The sequence below is a fragment of the Bos indicus x Bos taurus genome, chromosome 2 (assembly GCF_003369695.1).
Source record: "Bos indicus x Bos taurus breed Angus x Brahman F1 hybrid chromosome 2, Bos_hybrid_MaternalHap_v2.0, whole genome shotgun sequence".
NCBI lineage: Eukaryota > Metazoa > Chordata > Mammalia > Artiodactyla > Bovidae > Bos > Bos indicus x Bos taurus.
The window spans coordinates 21,668,051-21,693,445 of NC_040077.1; the positions used below are offsets into that span (position 1 = coordinate 21,668,051).

General features: G+C 39.9%; 1 protein-coding gene across 3 annotated transcripts in view; it reads left to right on the forward strand.

Moving 5' to 3' along the window:
• Positions 1–528: 528 nt before the first annotated feature.
• CHN1 (chimerin 1) overlaps positions 529–25,395 on the forward strand; it is a 202,448-nt gene continuing 177,581 nt past the window's right edge. The window contains exons 1-2 of one of the 3 annotated variants that reach the window (XM_027557164.1): positions 529–693; positions 828–1,023. In XM_027557164.1, coding sequence (XP_027412965.1) covers positions 1,005–1,023 — 19 coding nt within the window. In that variant the 5' untranslated portion in view covers positions 529–693; positions 828–1,004. Of the gene's footprint in view, positions 698–827; positions 1,024–25,395 lie in introns of all 3 variants that reach the window. The other 2 variants (XM_027557171.1, XM_027557180.1) reach the window with 2 other exon arrangements.

Consider the following 25,395-nt stretch of genomic DNA (forward strand, 5'->3'; position numbering starts at 1 on the left):
TAGCAAACTATTTTATGTATTCCCAGATGCTTTTTAACCGACTCCTGTTTCCTCACATATGATAATCTGACCAGAACTACTCTTAGTGTCTCCTAAATCCAAATGGAGGGGAAAGCAACATTTAGTGCCACCGTTTTGACTCCAGGCTCCTTTCCTGGGTCCTGCAGCTTCAGGTCAAGGGCTCCAGGGGAAAGGAATATCCTCACACGAACCCGATCCTCAGATGACCCTGGCTGGGTCCTTGTATTCATGGAGCATCCTTCAGGGACTTCTTTCGAGTAACAGCTTTTTTCTGCGTCTCCACAAATCCCATTCAAGGAAAAACCTGGGATTTCAGCTAAAACGCACCCCGCCCCTGCTGCTGCCAGGCTCTGGGAGGCCGCCTCCCGGGGGCAAGCAGCTCGGGCGGCTCCTCGCGGCCCGGGGCAGGAGGGGCCGGCGCCCGCGGCCCCCGCGCGCGCCCGTTGCCATGGGAACGCACGGGGCTCCGCCGCCCAAGGGGAAAAAGGGAGGAGGCGCGCCGGCGGATCCAGTGGGAGACGCTATCGCAAGATGGCGTCTGCGAGGCCGCGGGATGCAGAGTGAGCGCACCCCGCCGGGGGTTCTGCGAGGCTGCTCCTCTCCCCGCCGTCGCCGCCACTGCGGCGCCGCCTCTCCGCCTGCCATTGCGCCGCGGCCAAGCCTCCCCACCTCGTAGGTACCGGCGCCCGCGCGCGCTACGCTTTTGCACAGATGGCAGCGACAAGTGCCAGCTCGCCGAGGGCTAGCGGGTTCCCCCGTGTCAGGGTGCGCTTGACAATAACGCATGAATAACTTTTTTCTTGCAGCGGCCCCCTGCCTCTCGGCCTGCAGCCTCCCCGCGCCCGCGTCCCCACCACGCCCCTCCGATTCCTTGCTCCCTCCAAGGTGTGAGCGCGTTGGGCCGATGAGGTGATCTCCGGCCAGCCTGGGAGGAGCGCGTTGGACCGGCGGGCGGCGGCGAGCAGTTGGCGAGCGCCTTTACAATGGCCCTGACCCTGTTTGGTAAGTGCAGCCCTTTGCCCGCGCCGCTGCAGGTGGGCCGCGCCCCGGGGCTCAGAGGTGGGGCACTTGGGGAAGGGACGCCGCGGGCGGTGTCAGGCGCGGGCTGTGGCAGGGGAGTTGGGGCGCCCGGGGCGCCGGGCTAGCTCCTTCGCGCCTCTCCCATTGTTTCCTCTCCAGGCAGGGCCGATGGGCGTGTGCTCCCCTGGCCAATTCTGGGCTGGGAGGCTCTGAGGTCCCTGTGTGTTTTGTAAACGGAGGGTTCTCTAAGATGCCAAGTTGGGAACGAAGTTAGCTGGCTGTTTCCAAGCCTATGTTTCTCAAGTCGGTAAATAAAGATCCTGGAAAGTTTATTTATTTTGACCAAGATGTCTGTGCATCCCAACCTTCTTACAATTGCCAAATGCGTGTGTTGATTCCTGTTGGATTTGGGGGGAATTTTTTGCCCTCGGTATATTCCGTTGAAAACAAGAATAAGTGGTGAACTTATTTTAATATTTGCTAAAATTGAAAATGTTTGCTCTAATGCGTTTGAGAGCAGACAGAAGGAAGTTGGTATTGAAGATAATCTCAGCAGTATATCTCTGAACATTTTACGAAAGTAGTAGTATTTCTGTGATGTAGTTTCTGTGACACTATTGTTTCAGCAGTTAATTAAAGGTGTTTTGCTTTTCCCCCTCTCCCAAGAAGTCTGTAATGACAATGGATTGGAAAGGAGGACCAAAAATACTTTATTTTCTTTTGCAAAAACAGATTGTGTTACATATGTATTTTCCTTTAAGAAAACTCAGTATGTGAAAATTTAGATGATCAAAGTATTCAGTTTTTCAAAAAAGAAAAGTACAATGAGAGGTACCTGATGGCTACCAGGATAGTAAGTTAATCACAACGTCAAGTTTTCAGTTACATTTTAACAATGTCATTTGATCAAGCACGTTACAGGCATCACATGACACAATGCTTTTTCATGTAAATACGTCAGAGTTTATTAATCTACTGGAATCAAGGAGTTACTTTTATTTTTAAAATTAAATTCAGACCCAGAGAGGTTGTTTAGACTCAGAGGGCTCCTGGCTTTTTTGTGGCAAAACTGAGTCTAGAATATAGTTTGCCATCTTCAGTCTAGGACTGTATGTACTTTGCTCAAATACCTATGGTACTAAAAATGACATTTTTTATTTGGTGTTTGTTGGTTGTCCATGAGTGCTTTAAAAAATGTTCCTCCTTTCTCTGAAAGGGATAATAAAAATCTCCTGTTTTACAATCTCTCGTATCAAATACGCATTACTTAGAAGAAGTATTTCCTTAAGTGTGAACTTTTTTGGTATAGAGTTAAACTTTAATGGAACACTTTACTCACAGTTGATACTTTCTTTTGAAGAAGCATTTATCTTACACTGTTGTAGCTAGTACCTTGAGGTAAAACCTACTGTAGGAAATTCTCTTTAAAACTATTTTTTCCTAAATTCATTTACCTTTCTAAAGAGATAGTCTGCATTTTCAAGGTTTGTTTTCAAAGATATAATTTACAAATCAGTGATTTTTAAAAGACTGGCATTCTCAATGAATAAAATGGATAAATTGAGGAGACATGGACTATATGATGAGGCTCCTTTGAATGAATTCCTAAATTATTAAATCTTTACTGAAGGGGAGGCGAGAAAAGGAAGAGCATGGAATTTGACCTCTTGAGGAAGGTGAAACCACTCCCACCTCTCAGGATGAATAAAGTGTCTTTAAAGTTTTAAAGTCATCTTGTGGGAAAATAGAATTTGGTTTAAAAATCCAATTTGGTTACAATTTTTAAGACTATTTCTCTGTTGTAAAGCAAAGTATATCTCTGTGCAGAGGCTATTTTCTAAGTAATGATAGAGCAACCGTTGATCTCAAGTGCAGTTGCACACCACTCATCAGTCATCTGAGATGTCTGTTTAAAATGTAGATTCCTTTGTCCAGAGACCCACAGAATCTGCATTTTTAGAGGAACTCCCTTGTGATTCTTACACGTTAAAGTTTGAGAACTTTTACATTAATGATAAATAGTAGATTGGCTCAAACTTGCTCAGTTCAAAATAGTTCTTTGAATATGCTAAGAGTGGTCTCCAAGGGTTAGAAGAAATGGATTTTACTTTAGATATTACTACTTTTTAATTAATTGGCCTTAGAAGTGCCTCATATCTCTTCTTAATAACCAACTTAGAACTGAGGAACAATGAAATAAAGTTCTATGAGATGAGTTAGGAACAAAACACTAGACGAGTGTGACCTTCTATTCATCATGATCAGAGTTCCATAGAGTTTCTACCTAAGCTTCCTGGAAGTAACCACTGCCAGGACACTGTCTTGTGTATGTTGGGTGTGTTAGTTGGTTAAGCAGTTAAGGCTGGTTGGGCTGCTGTAGTAAAATAGCAAAACCTGGGTGGCTTACTCAACAGCCATTTATTTCTCACAGTGTTGGAAGCTGGGAAGTCTGAGACCAAGGTGTCATTTGGTTTACTTCCTCATGAGGGCCCCCTTTCTGGCTTGCATATATCCATCTTCTTGCTTTGTCCTTACATGATGGAGAGAGACGGAAAGCAGCTTTCTGGTCTCTTCTTGCTGCTGCTACTGCTGCTAAGTCGCTTCAGTCGTGTCCGACTGTGTGCGACCCCATAGACGGCAGCCCACCAGGCTCCCCTGTCCCTGGGATTCTCCAGGCAAGAATACTGGAGTGGGTTGCCATTTCCTTCTCCAATGCATGAAGGTAAAAAGTGGAAGTGAAGTAGCTCAGTCCTGTCTGACTCTGAGCGACCCCATGGACTGCAGCCTACTGGGCTCCTCCATCCACGGGATTTTCTAGGCAAGAGTACTGGAGTGGGGTGCCATTGCCTTCTCCAGTCTCTTCTTATAAGGGCACTAATCCCATCATGAGGACCTCACCTTCCTGACTTCATCTAATCCTAAATACCTTCCAAAGGTCCATCTCCAAATACCATCACATTGCAGGTTAGGGCTTCAACATATGAACTTTTGGGGAGGACACAGTTGGTGCATAGCAGCCAGCAATAGAGTCTTAGTGTTTTTGCTTTATGTTTTACATTTCCATCCAGGTTTTTTTTTTTTTAATAATTGTAAAAAATGATCTTTTTATAGGAAAAACTTTTAGTGAAAGTTAGATTCATTTTTTAAAAAAGGGAGCCTCTAAAATTACCTAATACATTTTTGACATTTATATACATTTTTTTGTACATTTTTATACATTTTATAACCCGTGTGTTATAGGAACTTAGTAAAACACCTGTCAAATTAAGCTGAAGAGTGAAGACTGTTTTATATATTGTCTTCACTGTTAATCACCTTTGCTGCTTAAAAGGACATTTTTAGTGCAAATTTCCTTTTTATTCTGGATGGAAGAACCAGATCCCAGTCCATCATGATTTCACAGTCTTATTTGGGGGTTGAAAATGAGTGCTGTTGACGGTCCAGGAATTAGCGAACTTTTTTTTTCATCTTTCAAGTGAACCAGTCATCAGCATAAATACAAATAATTTTTAAATCCTCAAATCCTAAAAACTCTCCAAATGTAGTTCATATTCTGGTCACTTGCCTTTCCTTCCTGATTTGACAAACCTCTAGCAGTGGGCAGGAAACACGGTCCCTGCGTTAGAGCCGACATTCCAGAACTACAGTGTTCGCACCTAGCTACCTAATTCCGTCTGGGCTTTGTTAGAACTTCTCTGGCAGAGAAGTACATGTTGTCCAGCAGTTGCTGGGCTAGAGGGAAAGTCTCAGATCATCTAGTTTAGGATTTTGGGGCTGATGTCCCAGCCAGAATATCCTGATTTGCTGCACTAGTAGAGCCCTAGTTGATAGAACTGGGGGAAAAACATCCTGTCAGGTCATCACTTGGCAGGAATTTCTGCCATTTATAGCTAAATGGAGCTCTGGTTTATAGCCCAGGACAGCTGGTGAGATTGGGAACTCAGTTATAATTCAGCTGGGCTAAGCTAGCCAAACTTGAATAACTCTCTGGGTAGAATTGGCTCTGGCATTGCCCCTGCTCGCCCCACCCCGCCCCCTTTTTTCTTCTTACCATGTAGTCACCATCATCACTGCCGTCGATCCCTTCTGATATTTAGGATTTCGCTGTAATTTCTTACATTCTTTCCTCAGTCTCTCCTACTCCCATGGAAGCCCTTCATTATGCTGCTTTATTTGGCATCGTTCACTATCCTGACACACCTGTCTGTGGGTATCTTTACAGAGAGACTTTGGAGCAGTTAAATAGGGATGGAGGATTCTTTGTGATACAGTTAGGAAATTTTCTGACTTCCATGGCTGTCCTGGCAGACAACTGCACATTTTCAGTATGATTTATTTGCCCAAAAGCTCATTTTATAGGAAACGTCCACTTGAATATACTCTCTGTTGCCATTTTAATTTTTCAGATATTGCTCATCAAAGAATATGAGAAGCAGCAGGGTGGTCTGATATTGAAAGCCCAGCTACTTTTCTTAGAATGCGTCATCTTTTTAACTGTCATTAAAATCACCATCCTTACTTAAATGCTTGTCCATATTCTTTCTTTTACTGGTGTCAGAAGCCTAAAGTCTCAGCTTAAAATGTTTTCTTTTAATGTTTGGAGACTTGACTATGTAAGAGAGAGAAAAAAATTATAGTTGTTATAACTCTGATAGTCACCATCTGTGTACAGTGTAAGGGGAATATTGGTGGTTGCCATCTTGAGTCACATCTGTCCCTGAAATAACCATCCTGTAAGCATTCTAATCTTAGAAGATAGTGATAAGTGTAATGACAAAGTTTTAATGTATTTATTAAGAGTTTTAGTTTCTTTGAGATCAGTATTTCTCAACTGTTTTTTTAAGTCACCTTCTGTAAGAAGTCTTTTACGCATTTTTTTGTAATTGATCTCTCCGTGAAACTTTAATACCAAGATTCTGTTTATGGACTGTATGTATATTTGCTTTATGTGTAAAGAGAGTAATTTTTCTTTGACCCCTGGAAGCCAAGTTTTGCTCCCTTGAGGGCAGGCTTACCTCTGTTGAGAATACATGTTTGAGACTAATCTAAAGCAATCATAAGAGAATTAGAAAAATATTGTTTTAATGTCACATAATTCTGAAGGAGTGACATAGATATAATAAGTTATGCATTTTTTCACCAGATTGGTTTAACCTAAGTTTTAACAGTGTGCTTCATCTTGAAAGCAGCTATAACACAGAGTTCCTTGATTGGTCTGGGGTATGCGTAGCTTTTCTCAAAGTCCATCCAGTAATAATAATATCCCCTGATATGGGGAATTGGTGTTTTCTCAGTTTTATATAAAGATCAGTAACAGTACCTTTAAAACACTTTTTTTTATCTGTAATATATAAACTAAAGGGGCTTCCCTGGTGGCTCAGATGGTAAAGAATCTGCCTGCACTGCAGGAGACCCAGGTTCCATCCCTGGGTCAGGAAGATGCCCTAGAGAAGGAAATGGCTACCCACTCCAGTATTCTTGCCTGGAGAATTCCATGCACTGAAGAGCTGGGAGGCTACAGTCTATAGGGTTGCAAAGAGTTGGACATAACTGAGCAACTTTTACACTCAGAATAAACTAAATGAAATCACTGTACTTAATTTCTAACCCAATGCAAGACAAATTTTCAAGCCTGGCCTTACAACCTATTACTGGTCATAAATCATTCTTACATAGGAAATGATTCCTGCAAACTTTGATTTTTTAATATATTAATATAATCCTGCTGTACTTAAAATAGCAAAGTAGGAAAACTAAGAAAGCAGAACGATGTGACCATATTTTACATTGGAAAGTGATATTAAAAAAAGAATCATGTCTGACAAAATAAAGTTACAAATATACATTCCTAATTTAGCTCCTTACATTTAAAAAGAAGGATGAGTACTTTGTGAATATCCTGAAAAGCATTGCTTTGTATAGTCTAAAAGGGTGAATTTTATGATATGTGGATTATATCTCAACGTAAGATTGTATTAATAAAATTGTGGGAGGAGGGTAGGAAATCAGAATGAATGGAAGGAAAATTCACTTCAGTTAAACTGTAAAAGCCAGAAATCTGAGACTGTTTTTAAAAGAGTGGTTTTATATTCAGGAACCTTTAGAACTGTCCATGTTTTTAGAAAGTCTTTTTTTCCTTTTTTTCCCCAAGGAACAAAACCCCAAGAACTGATAGGTTAAACTACCCCTACCTGTTTTGAATGGTTGTTTTAAATTTAGAAAAGCAGGCACTTCTTGGAAAGAGTTACTGCTGACAGTGAAGCAGTTTGTGGGAGAAGGGAAGATGAGTCAGGCCCGGCCTGCTGCCAGCTAATGGTGGTGTGGGGCCACCTCATTGTGTTACACCCAGCTGCTCTGAAAGTGGCTCCTTTCCCTTTCCACTCTGACCTTTTACCTTATATATTTCATGGTGTAAAGCAAACAGAAAAAGGGTGTTGTTCAAGAAATATATTATCTTGCTGGCATAGATAGATCTTTCTGACCACAAACTTGACATTTCAAAAACAGAACGGATCCTCTTCTTTAAACTGCTACACTTGCCTGATTTTCCCATTTCTGCAATTAGCACATAGCTTCAGCCCTTATTCTTTCTATCTTGTACCTCTTCTACAGAACTTTGTTTTTCACGTCCTTAATGGGTGTGACATTACTTTGTCAGAGATGCTTTTTAGGATTTGAAATTGCTTGTACTAGGTGGGACAGACAGCAGATAGGTGGTAGCTGTGCATTTAAGGGATGTATAAATATCTGCCTGATTGAAATACTTTTCCCTGCAGGCCTTTTATGGTGAATGAATTTTACACCATTATATTAAAATTAAAGCATGATTTTTTTTTAGTATATTACCTGTTAAGGAATAGCATGCTAAATATAGGCGCTTATCATCATATGCATGGAAGAATGATTTTAATTTATGGACTGAAGATCTTAAAGTAGTAAGACAAGCAAGCATTTTGACTGAGGGAACTACACTGTAAGAGAAAAGAAAGTGCAGAAGTGTTTGTCTGGAGAGCGGGGCATTAGTAAGAGGGACCCATGTTGTAGGTGGTGGTGTGAATAAAAGCTCAGGACATCTGGCATGAGGGAGAAGGAGTGGACAGTAGAGTGGGAGAAGGAAGCAGAAACAGGAATGTACTCTTTCATAATTTTCCTGAGGAGTAGCTCTGAGGCCTGGGGTGTGTTTTCCTGTTCAGTGATTTGTTTACTCATGTTTGATGAATCGAGAGCCTAATATATGCCAGGTATTTATTAGTTCCTATCCTCAAGGAAATTATATTTGCAGTTGAGGGCGCAGAGGAAAATGTATAATGTGCCAGAGGGCTCAGGCTGTGAAGAAAAATGAAGCAGGGTGCAGAGGATGGGGCAAGCTGTGGTCAGGGAAAGCCTCACGGCAAAGGTGGATTTTGAGCAGAGATCTGAAGGAAGTAAGGGAAAGAGTTACATGAAGATGGGGAATCGCCTCATGGAACAGGCTTTAAGCCAGGGGTGTGCTTAGCCATTCTGAGAAACAGGAAGAAGGGCAGCGTGGCTGGAGCAGAGTGAGCCAGCCGAAGTGCTGGCAGGTCAGGGCAGAGAGGCGTCTGGTGGCTGAGGGGTGCTGGGGTCAAAGACTATGAGGGCCCTGTCAGTACACCTCAGTGAGGACTTCAGATTTCACTCTGAGTGAAATCAAAAGCCTGTAGTGGCTACTTCCATAGCATGTGGTGTGGAGGAAAAGGCTTAGATTTTGAAGTAAGAGCTGCCTTGAATCCTTTCTCTGCCAGGTGTCAGCTAGATGTTCTAGTCTCATTTTCCGTATATCTCATCAGGAGCTGTTAATTTCCTTCAGAAATAAATGAGATCATGTATCTAAGATTCTTAATATAGTCATTGAAGATACATAGTAGCTAATTTTGTCACTTACTGTAAATACTAGCAAAGATCCAAGATATCAGCAGAGTTTCTCCATTTGTTTATTTCACAAGTCTGTCAACCCACTTGAAAAAGTGGTTCTGCAATATTTCTGCTTGTATGTGTGGTTAAATACTTGCCACAGGCCACTGTAGACTTTGAGAATGCTTGAGACCTGGTTCAGTGACCAGATAGACTTCTGATAGTGCTGGACGCTTGGTACTTTTTCATACGCTCTGAAAATGTAAAACAAAACAAAAACAAAAACAGAACACTGGCCAACCGGCAATGCTTCTCCTTTGGGAGGTCATCCAGAATATAAGCAGATCTAGCCTCAGTCCTCATGGCACTTAAAAGTATTAAGGAGTGTAAACTCAATGGCTGGCACATAGTAGGTGCTCAGTCCAAATTTATTGAGTTACTAAGTGAATGAAGAACAAACATTTAATAATGGACTGTTACTCTATATACTTACCTGTGAACAACCTTGTGTGCATGAGCAGTCATGTCTGACTCTTTGCAGCCCCATGGACTGTGGCTCACTGGGCTCCTCTGTCCATGCAATTCTTCAGGCAAGAATACTAGGGTGAGTTGCCATTTCTTCCTTCAATGATCTTCCTGACCCAGGGATTGAACCCATGTCTTTTGTGTCTCCTGCATTGGCAGGTGGATTCTTTACCACTGAGCCACTCGAGAGCCTTGACTCAGTTTAAACATTTATCTTTATTCCTCGTTTATTATTTTGGGTTATTTATATTAGAGTCCATAACTGGAAACTCAGACCTGCTTTTTTTTTTTTTTTTAATTTTATTTTGTTTTTAAACTTTACAAAATTGTATTAGTTTTGCCAAATATTGAAATGAATCCGCCACAAGTATACATGTGTTCCCCATCCTGAACCCTCCTCCCTCCTCCCTCCCCATACCATCCCTCTGGGTCATCCCAGTGCACCAGCCCCAACAGACCTGCTTTTTAGAAATTTATTCAGTTCAGTTGCTCAGTCTCATCCGACTGTTTATGACCCCATGAACTGCAGCACACCAGGACTCCCTGTCCATCACCAACTCCCGGAGTTTACCCAAACTCATGTCCGTTTGCTTCTTTACCTGAAATCCTCCAGTGAGCCCTCATCACCATTAAGTCCAAATGCCCTGCCTGTTTGGTTTTGTCTCTCATCCCCTCCTCAGAGGTTGTGTTTCAGGCATGCTGAACAACGGGATGTTTCCAGAAGGGATTGTACCCAGTGTGGCTGTGGCATCATTTTGCAAGCCTTTCTTTGCCTTAACTACCTTCTACACATCTTGCAAAACTCACCTTGAATAGTCATCTCTTTTAAGAGGTCTTTATGAGTTAATAACGGCTTACCTGGTGGCTCAGATGATAAAGAATCTGCCTGCAATGCAGAAGACTGGGGTTTGATTCCTGGATTGGGAAGATGCCCTGAAGAAGGGAATGGCTACCCACTCCAATATTCTTCCTTGGAGAGTTCCACGGACAGAAGAGCCTGATGGGCCACATTCCTTGGGGTCACAAACAGTCAGACACAACTGAGTGATCATCACAGCACCTTTTCTGCACAGGTAGTGCTGTATGCCCATCTGCCCTGGCATGTATCATGTGATATAATGGTTAGTTTGTATTCCCCTGTATAACCCATTAGATGAAGTTCTCTAATGGGAAAGCTGTGTATTTCTTCTGTCTTTAACAACCGCTGCATGGTTGAGGGCTTCCCCCATGGCTCGGTTGGTAAAGAATCCACCTGCAATGCAGGAGACCCCAGTTCGATTCCTGGATTGGGAACATCCACTGGAGAAGGGATAGGTCACCCACTCCACTACTGTTGGGCTTCCCTTATGGCTCAGCTGGTAAAGAATCCACCTGCAGTGTGGGAGACCTGGGTTTGATCTCTGGGATGGGAAGATCCCCCGGAGAAGGGAAAGGCTAACCGATCCAGTATTCTGGCCTGGAGAATTCCATGGACTGTATAGTCCATGGGGTCACAAAGAGTTGGACACGACTGAGCAATTTTTACTTTCACCATCATTGATGTATCAGTTCAGTTCAGTCGCTCAGTTGTGTCCAACTCTTTGCGACCCCATGAATTGCAGCACGCCAGGCCTCCCTGTCCATCACCAACTCCCGGAGTTTACTCAAACTCATGTCCATCAAGTCGGTGATGCCATCCAGCCATCTCATCCTCTGTCGTCCCCTTTTCTTCTTGCCCCCAATCCCTCCCAGCATCAGAGTCTTTTCCAATGAGTCACCTCTGCATGAGGTGGCCAAAGTATTGGAGTTTCAGCTTTAGCATCAGTCCTTCCAATGAACACCCAGGACTGATCTCCTTTAGGATGGACTGGTTGGATCTCCTTGCAGTCCAAGGGACTCTCAAGAATCTTCTCCAACACCACAGTTCAAAAGCATCAATTCTTCAGTGCTCAGCTTTCTTCACAGTCCAACTCTCACATCCATACATGACCACTGGAAAAACCATAGCCTTGACTAGATGGACCTTTGTTGGCAAAGTAATGTCTTTGCTTTTGAATATGCTATCTAGGTTGGTCATAACTTTCCTTCCAAGGAGTAAGCATCTTTTAATTTCATGGCTGCAATCACCATCTGCAGTGATTTTGGAGCCCCCAAAACTAAAAGTCTGGCACTGTTTCCACTGTTTGCCCATCTATTTGCCATAAAGTGATGGGACCAGATGCCAAGATCTTAGTTCTCTGAATGTTGAGCTTTAAGCCAACTTTTTCATTCTCCTCCTTCACTTTCATCAAGAGGCTTTTTAGTTCCTCTTCACTTTCTGCCATAAGGGTGGTGTCATCTGCATATCTGAGGTTATGGATATTTCTCCCAGGAATCTCGATTCTAGCTTGTGCTTCTTCCAGCCCAGCGTTTCTCATGATGTACTCGGCATATAAGTTAAATAAGCAGGGTGACAGTATACAGCCTTGACGTACTCCTTTTCCTATTTGGAACCAGTCTGTTTTCCATGTCCAGTTCTAACTGTTGCTTCCTGACCTGCATACAGGTTTCTCAAGAGGCAGGTCAGGTGGTCTGGTATTCCCATCTCTTTCAGAATTTTCTACAGTTCCTTGTGATCCACACAGTCAAAGGCTTTGGCATAGTCAATAAAGCAGAAATAGATGTTTTTCTGGAACTCTCTTGCTTTTTCCATGATCCAGCCAGATGTTGGCAATTTGATTTCTGGTTCCTCTGCCTTTTCTAAAACCAGCTTGAACATCTGGAAGTTCACAGTTCACGTATTGCTGAAGCCTGGCTTGGAGAATTTTGAGCATTACTTTACTAGCATGTGAGATGAGTGAAATTGTGAGGTAGTTTGAGCGTTCTTTGGCATTGCCTTTCTTTGGGATTGGAATGAAAACTGACCTTTTCCAGTCCTGTGGCCACTGCTAAGTTTTCCAAATTTGCTGGCATATTGAGTGCAGCACTTTCACAGCATTATCTTCCAGGATTTGAAATAGCTCAACTGGAATTCCATCACCTCCACTAGCTTTGTTCGTAGTGATGCTTTCTAAGGCCCACTTAACTTAACATTCCAGGATGTCTGGCTCTAAGTGAGTGGTCACACCATCGTGATTATCTTGGTCGTGAAGATCTTTTTTTGTACAATTCTTCTGTGTATTCTTGCCACCTCTTCTTAATATCTTCTGCTTCTGTTAGGTCCATACCATTTCTGTCCTTTATCGAGCCCATCTTTGCATAAAATGTTCCCTTGGTCTCTCTAATTTTCTTGAAGAGATTTCTAGTCTTTCCCATTCTATTTTCCTCTATTTCTTTGCATTGATCGCTGAGGAAGGCTTTCTTATTGCTCCTTGCTATTCTTTGGAACTCTGCATTCAGATGCTTATATCTTTCCTTTTCTCCTTTGCTTTTCGCTTCTCTTCTTTTCACAGTTATTTATAAGGCCTCCTCAGACAGCCTGACTACTTAATAGCTCAGCAAGAAATGTTTGAATGCATGTTCGATGTTACAGTAGTCTACTATATTTATTATATTTGGAAGTTAATTTTCAGGCCCAAATATATATGATATACACCCTCTATTTTTCATAATTTTTTGTTCATTTGTTGATTAAAAAAAAATAAATTGTTATACCATCCCTTGATTCCACACTCTTTGTATGGAATCCCCAACTGAAAGCTCACAGAGGCTTGGATAAAATGGAAATCTCTCTAGGAGCAGATTCTTTGAGATTTAACTGTAGTATTACTAACCACCAGCAGATGTTTCTAAATTATTTGGTATAATTAGATAACAAATTCTAGTTCATTAAACTATTGTTCATTTTCATTTCAATAGTACAAAAGAGTTGTACATAATTTAGCTTGGTTTGTTCATGTTTTACCCTCACAGTAGGGAACATAATCAAATTGAATTGGAATTGAATCGAAATTCAGTATGAAAATGGCTAACAACCTTTTAGAAGTCTGAAGATAAAAATAGTATTATCTTTTTCTCATAATCATAAATTTGTGTGCTACAGGAACATTCCTGTTAGTTTTGGTGTATTTATTAGAAGAGCAGATAAAAACAACAGTTTCAGCATTCATATTTTTAAGTGGAAAGATTTTAAACTTTTGTTTATTACTTATTAATACCTCTCATTGTTCAAGAAAGAATTTGAGGTGGTTTCCAGAAGAATACAATGCAAGGGGATTGAAAATAGTGAGCGTGGGCATTCCTTTTTCTCTTGTGTTGTATCAGTTTCTTCCTCTCCCCTGAATCCTGGGTGGTTTCCTCCTGATGACCGCTGTGCTTTCCTGTTCCGTGTGAGAAAGCATTTCCTTGACTTTGGAACCCTCACATTGCAAGCAGTCCTGAGTTTTTATTGGCCTTCTTCTTACCAGAGATCTATTCAAACGGCTTTGATGTGCCCCACCTCTTCTTTCTGCACAACTGCTCTTTCACTCTCCTCTATACCCTCTCTTCCCAGCCACTGTATTTTATCATAATTGATTATCATGCATTTGTGAATGTCATTCATTCTCTAGTGAAAAAAGATTGACAACTGTGAAAGGAAAAACTGTTCTGACACTTAAAACAACAAGGAAGACTTTCATCAAGACTATTTGCAGTGGGTGTCAAGACCATGACAGTAGGCAAGAGAGATGAGGCTTAACTCTGAATATGAGAACAAGTGGGGTTTTATAAGTCAAGGAGCAGGTTGGTGGGGGTTGGTCAGTGGATGGAGAATTACTAAGAGGAACCAAGGGTAGGGGGAGTTCCTGTTAAACTGACCTAACAGGATTTTGCTGAGGGCAGGCCAGGTGGTCAGATATCAGGAGTGAGGGGCAAGGAATTTGATTAAGATATCAGGAGGGATTGGATATCAAGGGTGGGGGATTCTTTCTAAAGTGACTTAGAATTCTTGCTTAAACTGGGCAGTGCAGGCCTGATAAGGCTGGGGGTCAAGGTTAAGCCCTTAACAAATGGGCTTAGAAAGTGAAAGTGAAGTCGCTCAGTCGTGTCCAAGTCTTTGGGACCCCATGGACTGTAGCCTACCAGGCTCCTCTGTCCGCTACTCTGTCCATGGGATTTTCCAGGCAAGAGTGCTGGAGTGGGTTTCCATTTCCTTCTCCAGAGGATCTTCGCGACCCACGGATCGAACCTGGGTCTCCCGCTTTACCGTCTGAGCCACCAGGGAAGTCTTAGAGGAGCCTAACTAAAGTTTGGTCAAGAAGAGCCTCCTCTCAAAACTACCACCTTACATTCTGCTTCTGTTTGGAAGTGCTTTATCAATTCGTAGCCAGTCAACAGTGGCTTCTCCTTAGTCATCCTGTTTGATCTTTGCACCGTTTGCTGTTTTTGATTGCCTCTGTCTTCTTTAAATGTTTTTTCTCATCTTTCAAGCATTTTATTCTCCAACTATTCTTTTCTTGTCTTTCACTGTTCCTCAGCTCTCTCTCGTTTGCTCCCCATCACGTCTTTTCAAGAATGGACCTTCGTTTCTCACTTGGGAGTATCTAGGCTTCCACAGTGCCCGTGGCTGGGTGATTCCCAACTCTCCATCTCCAACTCTGCTCTTCCATGCCCTCCAAATCTGTATCAGGATTTCCTGTAGTTACTTCCAATTTCACATGTTCCCAGCCCCAAATCCTTAGCTTTTGTCTTTCCATCCTCTCTCCCTTGTCTCGAGTGCATGTTAGCTGCTAACTCTCAGTTTGATCTTTGCAGTAGTCTCTGGTCTATTCCTTCTGTATATCCAGCTCTCTCAGTACCACAGTTCAGGCTCTCCACCTCCTGCCACCCATTCAAAAGAAATCCCTTCATCTTCTGAACTCGATCATTTTATCCATGAATCTCCTGTGACATTTGACGGTAGTTATGTATCTTTATCACATCTTTTCTAGGCTGATGGTTTCTGTAAGGGAAGAGGCATTCTCATTTCTGTCCTCCTTCCCATGCTCGGCACATTGCTTCACATGCAGTAGGTACTCAAAAAAATATTTAAGTGAATAAAAGAGTTCTTAAACCACAGTACTTATGTAGTTTAATAATACCCAGGGTAGAAACATAAAGCAGTCTCTAATTTTTTTCTATAACTTTATGATACTTTATAGTAAGCATATCTCAGAATCTCTCATATGTTTTTGTTATCTAATGGTCTTATTTTCAGTCTTTAAAGGAAGAAATATTTGTATTTCTGCAGTACTGATTATGATTGTTTGCTTTTTGTAGCATGACTTTTCCCAGAAATTTTTGGTGAAATTCTGGTCAAATTTATACTGCTTTATATTCTGTAAAAATCATCTTAATCCTGGAGAAGGGGCACTAAGCAGTAGTTTCTGCAAACACAGGGCTGGTTAATCCAGGTTGACTTGCTGGTCTTTTAATGTTGCACTGTGTCCATATTCTCCTGAAAACAGAAATGTCCTTGTGGAGAGACCATTCTCGAGTAAGAGAAGTAATGAGTTCTCCTGGTTTCATCTGTGTTCTCTGCTCTTTTAGACTTTCTCAAGCCATTAGCAAGGAGATGGGGAAGAGCCCTACTTTTTCAGGTTCCTTTTCAGACCTTGGTGCATTAGCCAGGTTCATAGGATGTTTGCGTATTGGTCTGCCATTTAAAAACTGGCTTATTAAGTATTTCTAAAGTTGCTGAATAGAAGTTGCTAAGCAGTTCAAAAGCTCACGCTACTGATTGTTTTTCAGAATGTGCCTAAACCCAGAAAGAAAGCTGAAGTCAGTGGTTTACAGGAGATTTTATGTATTGACAATAATACTTCATTTAGTTGTGAAATTTGCTTATGACATTGATTTTGCCACTCTTATCAGTTGTTTTTGGTGATCCTTCATATATAAGCCTTCAGATGACATTTGTTAATGTTCTCAGATTTTAGAAGTGCTCATTATATATGTATGCAAAATATATTGTTAAAGATGAGAGCCATAAAAGAAAAATTCCGGTGTTTTTTCTGACTCATAATGTTTAAAAGTGAACCAGAGACTTTTAAGTTCTATAATCTGAATAATAAATGATTCTCAACTTGTCAGTTCATTCTTTGAGTTGAACTTAAAAGGATAAAGAACAAGAAAAAAGAACAAGATGGATTAATAATACGGTAATAAAAAGAAAGGAAGAAACAGAGGTTGCTGTACAGTAGGGAGACTTACCAAATACTTAGAGGCAGAGGCCTGTCATCTCGAATTTTCCAGACAGATGGCTCTGTAGTTCTCTGGAGAGACAAGCCTTTCTTACGCCGCTCTCTGCCCCCACCTGCTGTTTTTCGGTGTCTCCAGACGGGGGAGCTCCTGCTCTCTTTTCTCCTCAGTCTTTTACACAACTTGGGGAAAGGTGAGAGGAAGGACCAGTGTTTGCCCCTGTGAGACTTCCTTCAGCTCCAGGTGCCTTTTGACTTCACTTCTCCAATCAAAACTTTTCTCCCTTCATCTTGTTCAAGTATCGTAATTGACCTGAGGGAAAACAGAGACGTCTGAAAACTTAAAAATGATTTTTTGAAGTAATTTTCACGTCATCAAAAGTTAGTAATAAGTCTCTACAGAAAATATACAATGTTTTCAGGTCCTATAATAAGCTATTTTCTGTTACCTGAAGAAGAAGAAACGTTATTGTATGATATGTGTATTCAGTTCAGTTGCTCAGTCGTGTCTGACTCTTTGCAGCCCCATGAATCGCAGCATGCCAGGCCTCCCTGTCCATCACCAACTCCCGGAGTTCACTGAGACTCACGTGAATCGAGTCGGTGATGCCATCCAGCCATCTCATCCTCTGTTGTCCCCTTCTCCTCCTGCCCCCAATCCCCCACAGCATCAGAGGCTTTCCCAATGAGTCAGCTCTTCACCTGAGGTGGCCAAAGTACTGGAGTTTCAGCTTTAGCATCATTCCTTCCAAAGAAATCCCAGGGCTGATCTCCTTCAGAATGGACTGGTTGGATCTCCTTGCAGTCCAAGGGACTCTCAAGAGATATGTGTATTAGTGTTGGATAATTTGCAAAATATCTGTCCCAAGTAGTTTTTTTTTTATTAGTAGGGTTACATTTAAAATAAATGGGTACTTTATTTTTTTCCCCAACAAGAAATGGGAGCGTTTTTACAATGCAAACTACAGCTTTTTTTTCTTTTTAAGAAGTTTTTTGAAAAAAATTTGGGGGGGTGACTTTTTTTCAATTCTTAAAAAAATTTTTTAATTGGAAAATTGCTTTACATCAATGTTTCTGCCATACAACAATGCAAACCAGTCATAATTATATATATTCCCTCTCCCCTAAGCCTCCCTCCCCTCCCATCCCACCCCTCTGGGCCATCACAGAGCTCCAGACTGGGCTCCCTGTGTTATAGCAACTTCCTACTAACTATTTTACATGTAATAGGTATATATTTGACCATGCTGTATAGCATGTGAGAACTTATATCCTCACCCAGGGATAGAATTCATGCCCCTTGCATTGGAAGGGGAGTCAACCATTGGACTGCTAGGGAAGCCCCAAACTACTAGTCTCTGATGAAATAAAATTTAAAGTATTTTTACTTTATATTGAAGTATAGTTGATTAACAATGTTGTGTTCTAGGTGTACAGCAAAGTGATTTACATATACATACACATGTGTTTTTATTTTTTTTTTCAAATTCTTTCCCCCAGTTTTGTATGTGCTCAGTTGAGTCTGACTCTTTGTGAACCCATAGATTATAGCCCTCCAGGCTCCTCTATCCATGGAATTTTCCAGGCAAGAATACTGGAGCGGGTTGCCATTTCCTACTCTAGGAGGATCTTCCCGACCAAGGGATCAGATCCATGTCCCTTGCATCTCCTGTATTGGCAAGTGGACTCTTTGCCACTGCACCGCCTGGGAAGCCCGTGTTGTAAATCGTCATTCATAAAACTCTTAATAAGAGAGAGTTTTGGTGGGTATAAAACTCTTAATTGTGGTGGGCCAAAGAAAATATATTTTGGGGTTGGTGGTGAGGCAACTCTAGGCCACTATGTAAGTTTACAGTGTTAATACTTCACCTTTAATGTATGGAAAAAACTATATGGTTTCTAAGTCTAAAAATAATCATATGAACATGACTCTGGGGCATTTTCCTTCACGTTAGTCTTTTGGGTTTTTTTTTCCCATGTACTTTGTACCTTAACTTCAAATTAAGCTTGTAAACTTTTGCGTATGAGACACACACACACACACATAAACACACACACTCTCTCTCTCTCAATCTGTGGATGTGTTTATTTATTCCCCTAAACTTTAGAATTCTTGTTAACTTTCTCGATATTTTTATGAACAGCAAAGAGCCTCTGTTTTGCAAGGTACTATCCTAAAACTTTGTTTGCTACATTACAAAATTAGGAGAATTATTCTTATTTCTCCACTGACTAAATGCTTTTAAAATTCCTTTGGTATGTAAAATTCTCAAGTTTCATTATTGCATAATATATTAATATCTTGCCAGCCTAACTCCTAAGGATGCTAAGATCCAATGTAATGGTTTGGCTGTAAATAACTCCAAGTGCTTTAGAAGAAAGATCTTAACCTCAAATTCACAAATGCACTTCATTACAACTACCGGTATTTGGACCCTGGAAAATTAGCCTTTAGCAAATACTTTGACTTAAAGTAACATTTTGAATATTGAGAACATTTTTAATATTGTATTGAATATTTAGAATGATTTGCTTCTGTAGCTGTACTGATGAATGAGTGAGAATATTTCTTAAGGAGTCCACAAGATGGCACTTGCCAACCTGTTTCCTCAGTTTTTCCTTAAGTGAAAGAAATTTGGCAGCAATTTAAGAAGGAACATCTAAATATTTATGTATTTTGAATGCTGAAGTTCAGATTTCCAGAAAGCTTGACTCCTTAAAATTGATGAACCTCAATTTAACATTTTCCAGAATGCTCATTTCTAATATAGGAACTAAGAGTTTTTGCTGAAGGGCTTAAGGTTCTTTTGAAAACACCCTAGGATCTGTATAATACAAAGGGCTGCCTCCGTTCACTCCATTTGCCTGTATTTTTATTCACACTTATTTTTTTAAAAATACGTGATTTTTTAGTATGTGATTTATGACACATCCAGTGTGTATGCAGAGTTTCTAGATGTCTTAAACTGTTGATATCTATAAGGACCTGGCTGGCCATTAGTAATCATTCTAGAATAATTGTTCTGTTTTCTGTTTAAAAACAGGAAAGTTGTAATTGGAATATAGTTTAGAATTTCTGCTTATAAGTGAGATATAGTAAGTGGAGCAATGAAGAGCAGGAGGAATCTGCCCAGTCGTAATGTGAATTGCAGTCGACTTCATTTTTACTCCTGTGCCTTTTGTATGTTCTGTTTTACATCCTTACTGTTTACATTAATGTTGTTAGGGAAGGGATATTGAAATTATGTTGATGTTGGTAAGGCAAGTTTTATGTTTATTGTTTTGTGAAATCATGTACATAATTTTAGTGAAAAGAGCTATATTTATAAAAGACTGAGACAAGAAAGTATATCCAGTGAAATTTAGAGCAAATTAGGTTTAGGTCTTATAGCAGTCCACTGGTCTGATTTTTCTTAGCCTCATCATAAAAGTAGTCAGTAGAATCAAAAGAGTCAAAGGCGTATCATGAAATAAAAACAGTAAAAGGATTTTCTGTTGAAAATTGTCAAACTTGGAAAATCTTAATTGAAGCTTTTAATCAGATATTTTAGATGGTTAGGAAACTAGTCATTTTTTTGCCATTCAAGTGAAGGTTTGTGAAGAAAGAGTCTTTTTTATATAGAGAAAAATCACTAAGGATTTTTTAAAAACAATTATCATACGTGCTGGCTGCTAAGCTTGCATAATGAGTGTGTGCCATGGGTAGGCTGCACATTCCTTTGTCAGCTTGCCCTTTCCTGTATCAAGGCTTTAGTATTTGGTTTCAGGTTGCCATCATTTACATCACACTGTTTTGCACAGGATCTCCTTTAAAAACTGATTATATAACACCATCTCTTTAAAGTCCAGTAATTTTCATTGAATTTATGTAAACATTGAATTTAAGCTAAATTAGTTTAAGCTGAGGAACTTCCTGAGACACGTCGGTCAGAGAAATGTAATATGGGAACCGATGTAAGAGATGTACACACAGCACCAGGGCTGATTCATCTATTGGCATCTTTGAATACTGCGATCTTAAGATTTTATTTTTAAAGTGCTTTGATTGTTTTTTTCATTGATGAAATGAAGATGTGATTTCATGTGTGTCTATTTCCAGTTTTTTTCCTAGAATTGAATTCTAAAGAACCTCTGAAAACGGAAAAAAAAAATCAAGCAATAAAAAATTTCTCTTTTACTGTCTTTAAATTCATAGTCTGTATTTGAGACCATGTGAAAAACAGTTCAAATTGAAATGTGTTCTCTGTGGGTCTTTCCCATCGCATCTTTAGGAGTTGTAGACGTGGATGTAATTGTCAAGGAAAGGATCTGTCTTTTCATTTGGTTGACTGACTTGTTTTTTGTTCTGTTTTTTTCTGAATGCATGAATTCTAAAGCTTTATTCCAGATTTAGATATATTTTATTCATTTCTTCTTCTAATCTCTAACAGTGGCCTGTTTAAATTTGAGATTTTTGGCCCTGAGATTTTTCTGGCCCATGACAAACACTGTTTCAGATAATTATTGCACCCTCTTATCCAGTTCTACTTGGTTTGTAGAACTACTGACATTATACTAATAGCAGTGGAACTCTAAGGAGCCATATTTATTCCTTAAGGATTTTTTTTCCATTTTAAAGTGTCATATAATACATGTATATCTAATATATATACACACAGAAAAATATACAATAATAAGCACATCTAAGTAAAATACACGAATAAAATAGTAACAGATGGATGTCATAAGTTTGATGAATTATTACAGAATGAACATACTCATGTGATGACTGCTTGGGTCAGGAAATACAGCATTGTCAACATCCTAGATAGTCTCCTTCGGAACCCTTCCCCCTCTGGCCCCTCCTGTCTCTCCAGAGTTTATCACTGTTCTAATGGCTAACACTGTAAATTTAATTTTGCCTTGTTTAGATAGCATTTTTTCTTTGTGGTGGTGGTGATGAAATGCTCTTTTACACCAAACTCTTAAGTGTAGAGTCCAGTTCAACCAGGTAAAATGCTTTTGAATCTCATAGATGGGGAAGGAATTGTATATGTGGAGAAACACTGTATTTTAAAAATATATTTTAAAGTATAAAATTGTAAAAGTAAACATGGTATTTCCTGTATGTCACTGTCCCTTTAAAATTACTGAAAGACCTTAACGACAGGTGCAGGTAGTGCTATTGCCTGCAGAAGGGACCTGGAGCAACACAGCCTCACCCGGGGCTTTTCACACGTGGAACCAGAGGCCGAGGACAAATGGGTGGGGTTAGGGGTTGCTGGGGAATGTTTGTGACTCATAATCTGGTACAACCATAAGCATGGCATTTCTTTGAACTAAATGTTGTCTCTTAAAAATTAGTGTGAGTTTTGATATTTTGACTTTTTAATGTTATTTCAAATCGTCAGTACATGTTATTATTGTTTTCCTTTGTTAATTTGTTGTTGTTCAGTCGCTTAGTTGTGTCTGATTCTTTGTGACCCCATGGACTGCAGCATGCCAGGCTTCCCTGTCCTTCATCATCTCCCAGAGTTTGCTCAAACTCATGTCCATTGAGTCGGTGATGCCATCCAACCATCTCATCCTCTGTTGTCCCCTTCTCCTCCTGCCTTCTATCTTTCCCAGCATCAGGGTCTTTTCCAATGAGTTGGCTCTTCTCATCAGATGGCTCGAGTATTGGAGCTTCAGCATCAGTCCTTCCAATGAATATTCAGGACTGATTCCCTTTAGAATTGAGTGGTTTGATCTCCTTGCTGTCCAGGGGACTCTCAAGAGTCTTCTTCAACACCACAGTTTGAGAGCATCAGTTCTTCGGCATTCAACGTTCCTTATGGTCCAACTCTCACATCCATACATGACTACTGGAAAAACCATAGCTTTGACTATACGGACCTTTGTTGGCGAAATAATGTCTCTGCTTTTTACTTTTGAATATGCTGTCTAGGTTTGTCATAGCTTTTCTTCCAAGAAGCAATGTCTTAATTTCATGGCTGCAGTCACCGAGCACAGTGATTTCGGAGCCCAAGAAAATGAAGTCTGTCACTGTTTCCATTGTTTCCCCATCTATTTGCCATGAAGTGATGGGGCTGGATGCCATGACCTTAGTTTTTTGAATGTTTTTTGAGTTTTTAGCCAGCTTTTTCACTCTCCTCTTTCACCTTCATCAGAGGCTCTTTAGTTCCTCTTTGCTTTCTGCCATAAGGGTGGTGTCATCTTAGTTAATGGACAGATGCTAATGAACTGGCTGTCATATTTGGAATTGTCACTGCATTGAATTAAGGACTCATATATAAATTCAGACTCATATATAAATTTGTTAACACAAATGGGAGGAAATTTTTTTTTATTGCTTTGTGAGATACGTTTAGGCAGTCATAGGAGGGATGCTGAATAGCCTGGGCAATGTTTTTGTATTTAGTGGGAGTTTCGGTAGGTGTGACCTTGCTGAGAAGTTAAATTGCTTTGTCATATGAAAATGTTTGCTAAAGAGGTGTTTTCCGTGACAAAAAGATACTGCTCCTATGAATGATACAGTGGTTTCTGAAGTGCTTAATGTCCTTGATGCTGAGAATCTTCATATAATTTTACCTGTCATCTTCCAGTGTTTTGCATGTATGCCTGTGGAAGATTTTAGTTTACCTCATAACTTCTGTCTTATCATCCAACGCTTTGCAAAATGACATGTCTACTTAGATGTTATTATTATAAATATATGAACGAAGACCGAATTATCAGAATTCTTATCCAGCTTGACGTTAAAGAGCCAGATTAGTTTTTTCAGTCAGTTGCTTATATAGATCTTAGAGTACATTCAAGATATCATTTGATGGTGACACCTTTCTCCAGTTGAGTCTCTCGTCTTGTCAGAGCTGGATTAGCCTATATCCAAGGGACAAAATTTGGCCACATTTCACATCCAAGGTGACCTATATGGAAGTAGTAAGCAGTTTTCAATTTTAAAATTAGTTTCACATTGAGCTTCTTACTTTACTGTTCCCACCTAAGATGTATCTTCTGTTTAGTTGCAAAATATATTTTGGGGCTTTTCCTTCAAAATTTACTTAATTACAAATCCCTGGAAGAGTGATTAATTTCACTGCAGATATTTCTTATATAAAAAACATAAAGGCTTAGGCTCATTTGCTAGTTCACAACAGTTTGCCCATTAAAAAAATCGTTACTTTAATATATCATGTGCTTTTTGGATGATGATCGCTAACTATTACTGATTCATTAGTTGTGGTTGGAAAAAAACAGCATCCTAATCATCTCTAAGGTTAGGAAACCAGCTATTCCTCATGTGAATTCCTTTTTAAAAAATCATTTGTACTTTCCAGTGTACTTTAAGCTTAATTAGTCAACCTGTTTCTTTTTAACCAGTGATGCATGGTCCCGTTTGAAAACAGTTTTAAAATCAAAATAAATAAAGGCTGTAGCATTTCACATGCAAACAACAGGACCTCAGGAGTTTTTTATGTTATGGAGACTCATAATGTCAGAAAAATAGAACTAAATGTAGTGCTTACAAACCTGATTAAATGCAATTGCATCAGGAAATTTAACTGATATGTAGAGGGTGGCGCCTTTTTTTTTTTTTTTGCATATCAAGTAAATAAGAATACCAACCAAACATTCATTCCTAAGGTGAAACCTTCTATTTCCTTCTAAATCTTGGTGTTGGGTATTTCCCTCTTGGTGAAATGATGATGGCAGAAGTTGTGTTGGTCAGTGTTGCTAGCCTGTCTTTCTCAGAGCATTAGTTTCATTAAGTTACTTAGACTTGACAGTAAGAATAATCCCCTAATAACATAAAAGTGCCAACAGTTCCAGTTTGTTTTGTTTTTGTATAGAAGCATTTCTGCTCTAAGGACTTTCATAACTTCTGTGTCCCCCAGGGAAAAGCAAGAATCAGCTGGTAATGCAAAAATCTCAGAATTTTAAATCTTGGCATACAATTGCTGTGAAAAGGTATGCCATGTTAATCCTGTGTGTATCCTAAATGTTGCTTTTACCCCCTTGGGCTACAGGTAACCAGAGCCTGCCACTAGACAGATTTCCTGGGTCGAATGTAGGAAAAAAGGAATGGAGGACTGAGATCCTGGCTTGAGTGATATTATTAAGTTGATCTCACCTTCTTTTAACATGAATACTTAGTTTATAATCCACAAAATCTCCTATTGCTCTTGAGTATTTTAATGAATGAAATAACTACTCTGTGTATCAAGATTAAGTTATTATGGTTTATAATAATACCTCTTTTTCTACATCACTTAATAATTTTGTTTCTTTCATTGTAACTCTACTGAATCCTCTGTGAAATGTATTGTGGGTGTTCGTAAAATTTAGTACATGGCAAAGTCTGGGCTTGAAATTGGCTTTCCTCGTATCCATTAGCAACTCTATTCTAGCATTTCTTATACAGCTTTATGATTTTTTAAACTTTCTTTAGACATAAACAATGGAATTCTCAAATACAGGGACAGTGTCTTACTCCTATTTATTTCTATAAAGTATAGACCAAGGTCCCATCAGTAGTTGGTACTTGATACATGTTTGGTGGGTGAATGGAGAGATGAAATTTTATCTGATGGTAATATAAATTTTCATCTCTGGAGTCACTAAAGTTTACATACCATTTTGATTTCCAGGGTATTTTGAGAACATTTTATTGTTGTAGCCAGTCTAACAGGATAGGAGATAGTATGCTTATGCTGTGAATAGTTTCAAATTACTGTATGTCACTAACTACATTTCCAACTAGCTAGAATTGATTTGAGATGTATTTAAAATCTAGGCTCTTTACTGCATTTTGACAAATACAGTGTAAGAAGAACCAGAATGATAATGATAAACTGGCACT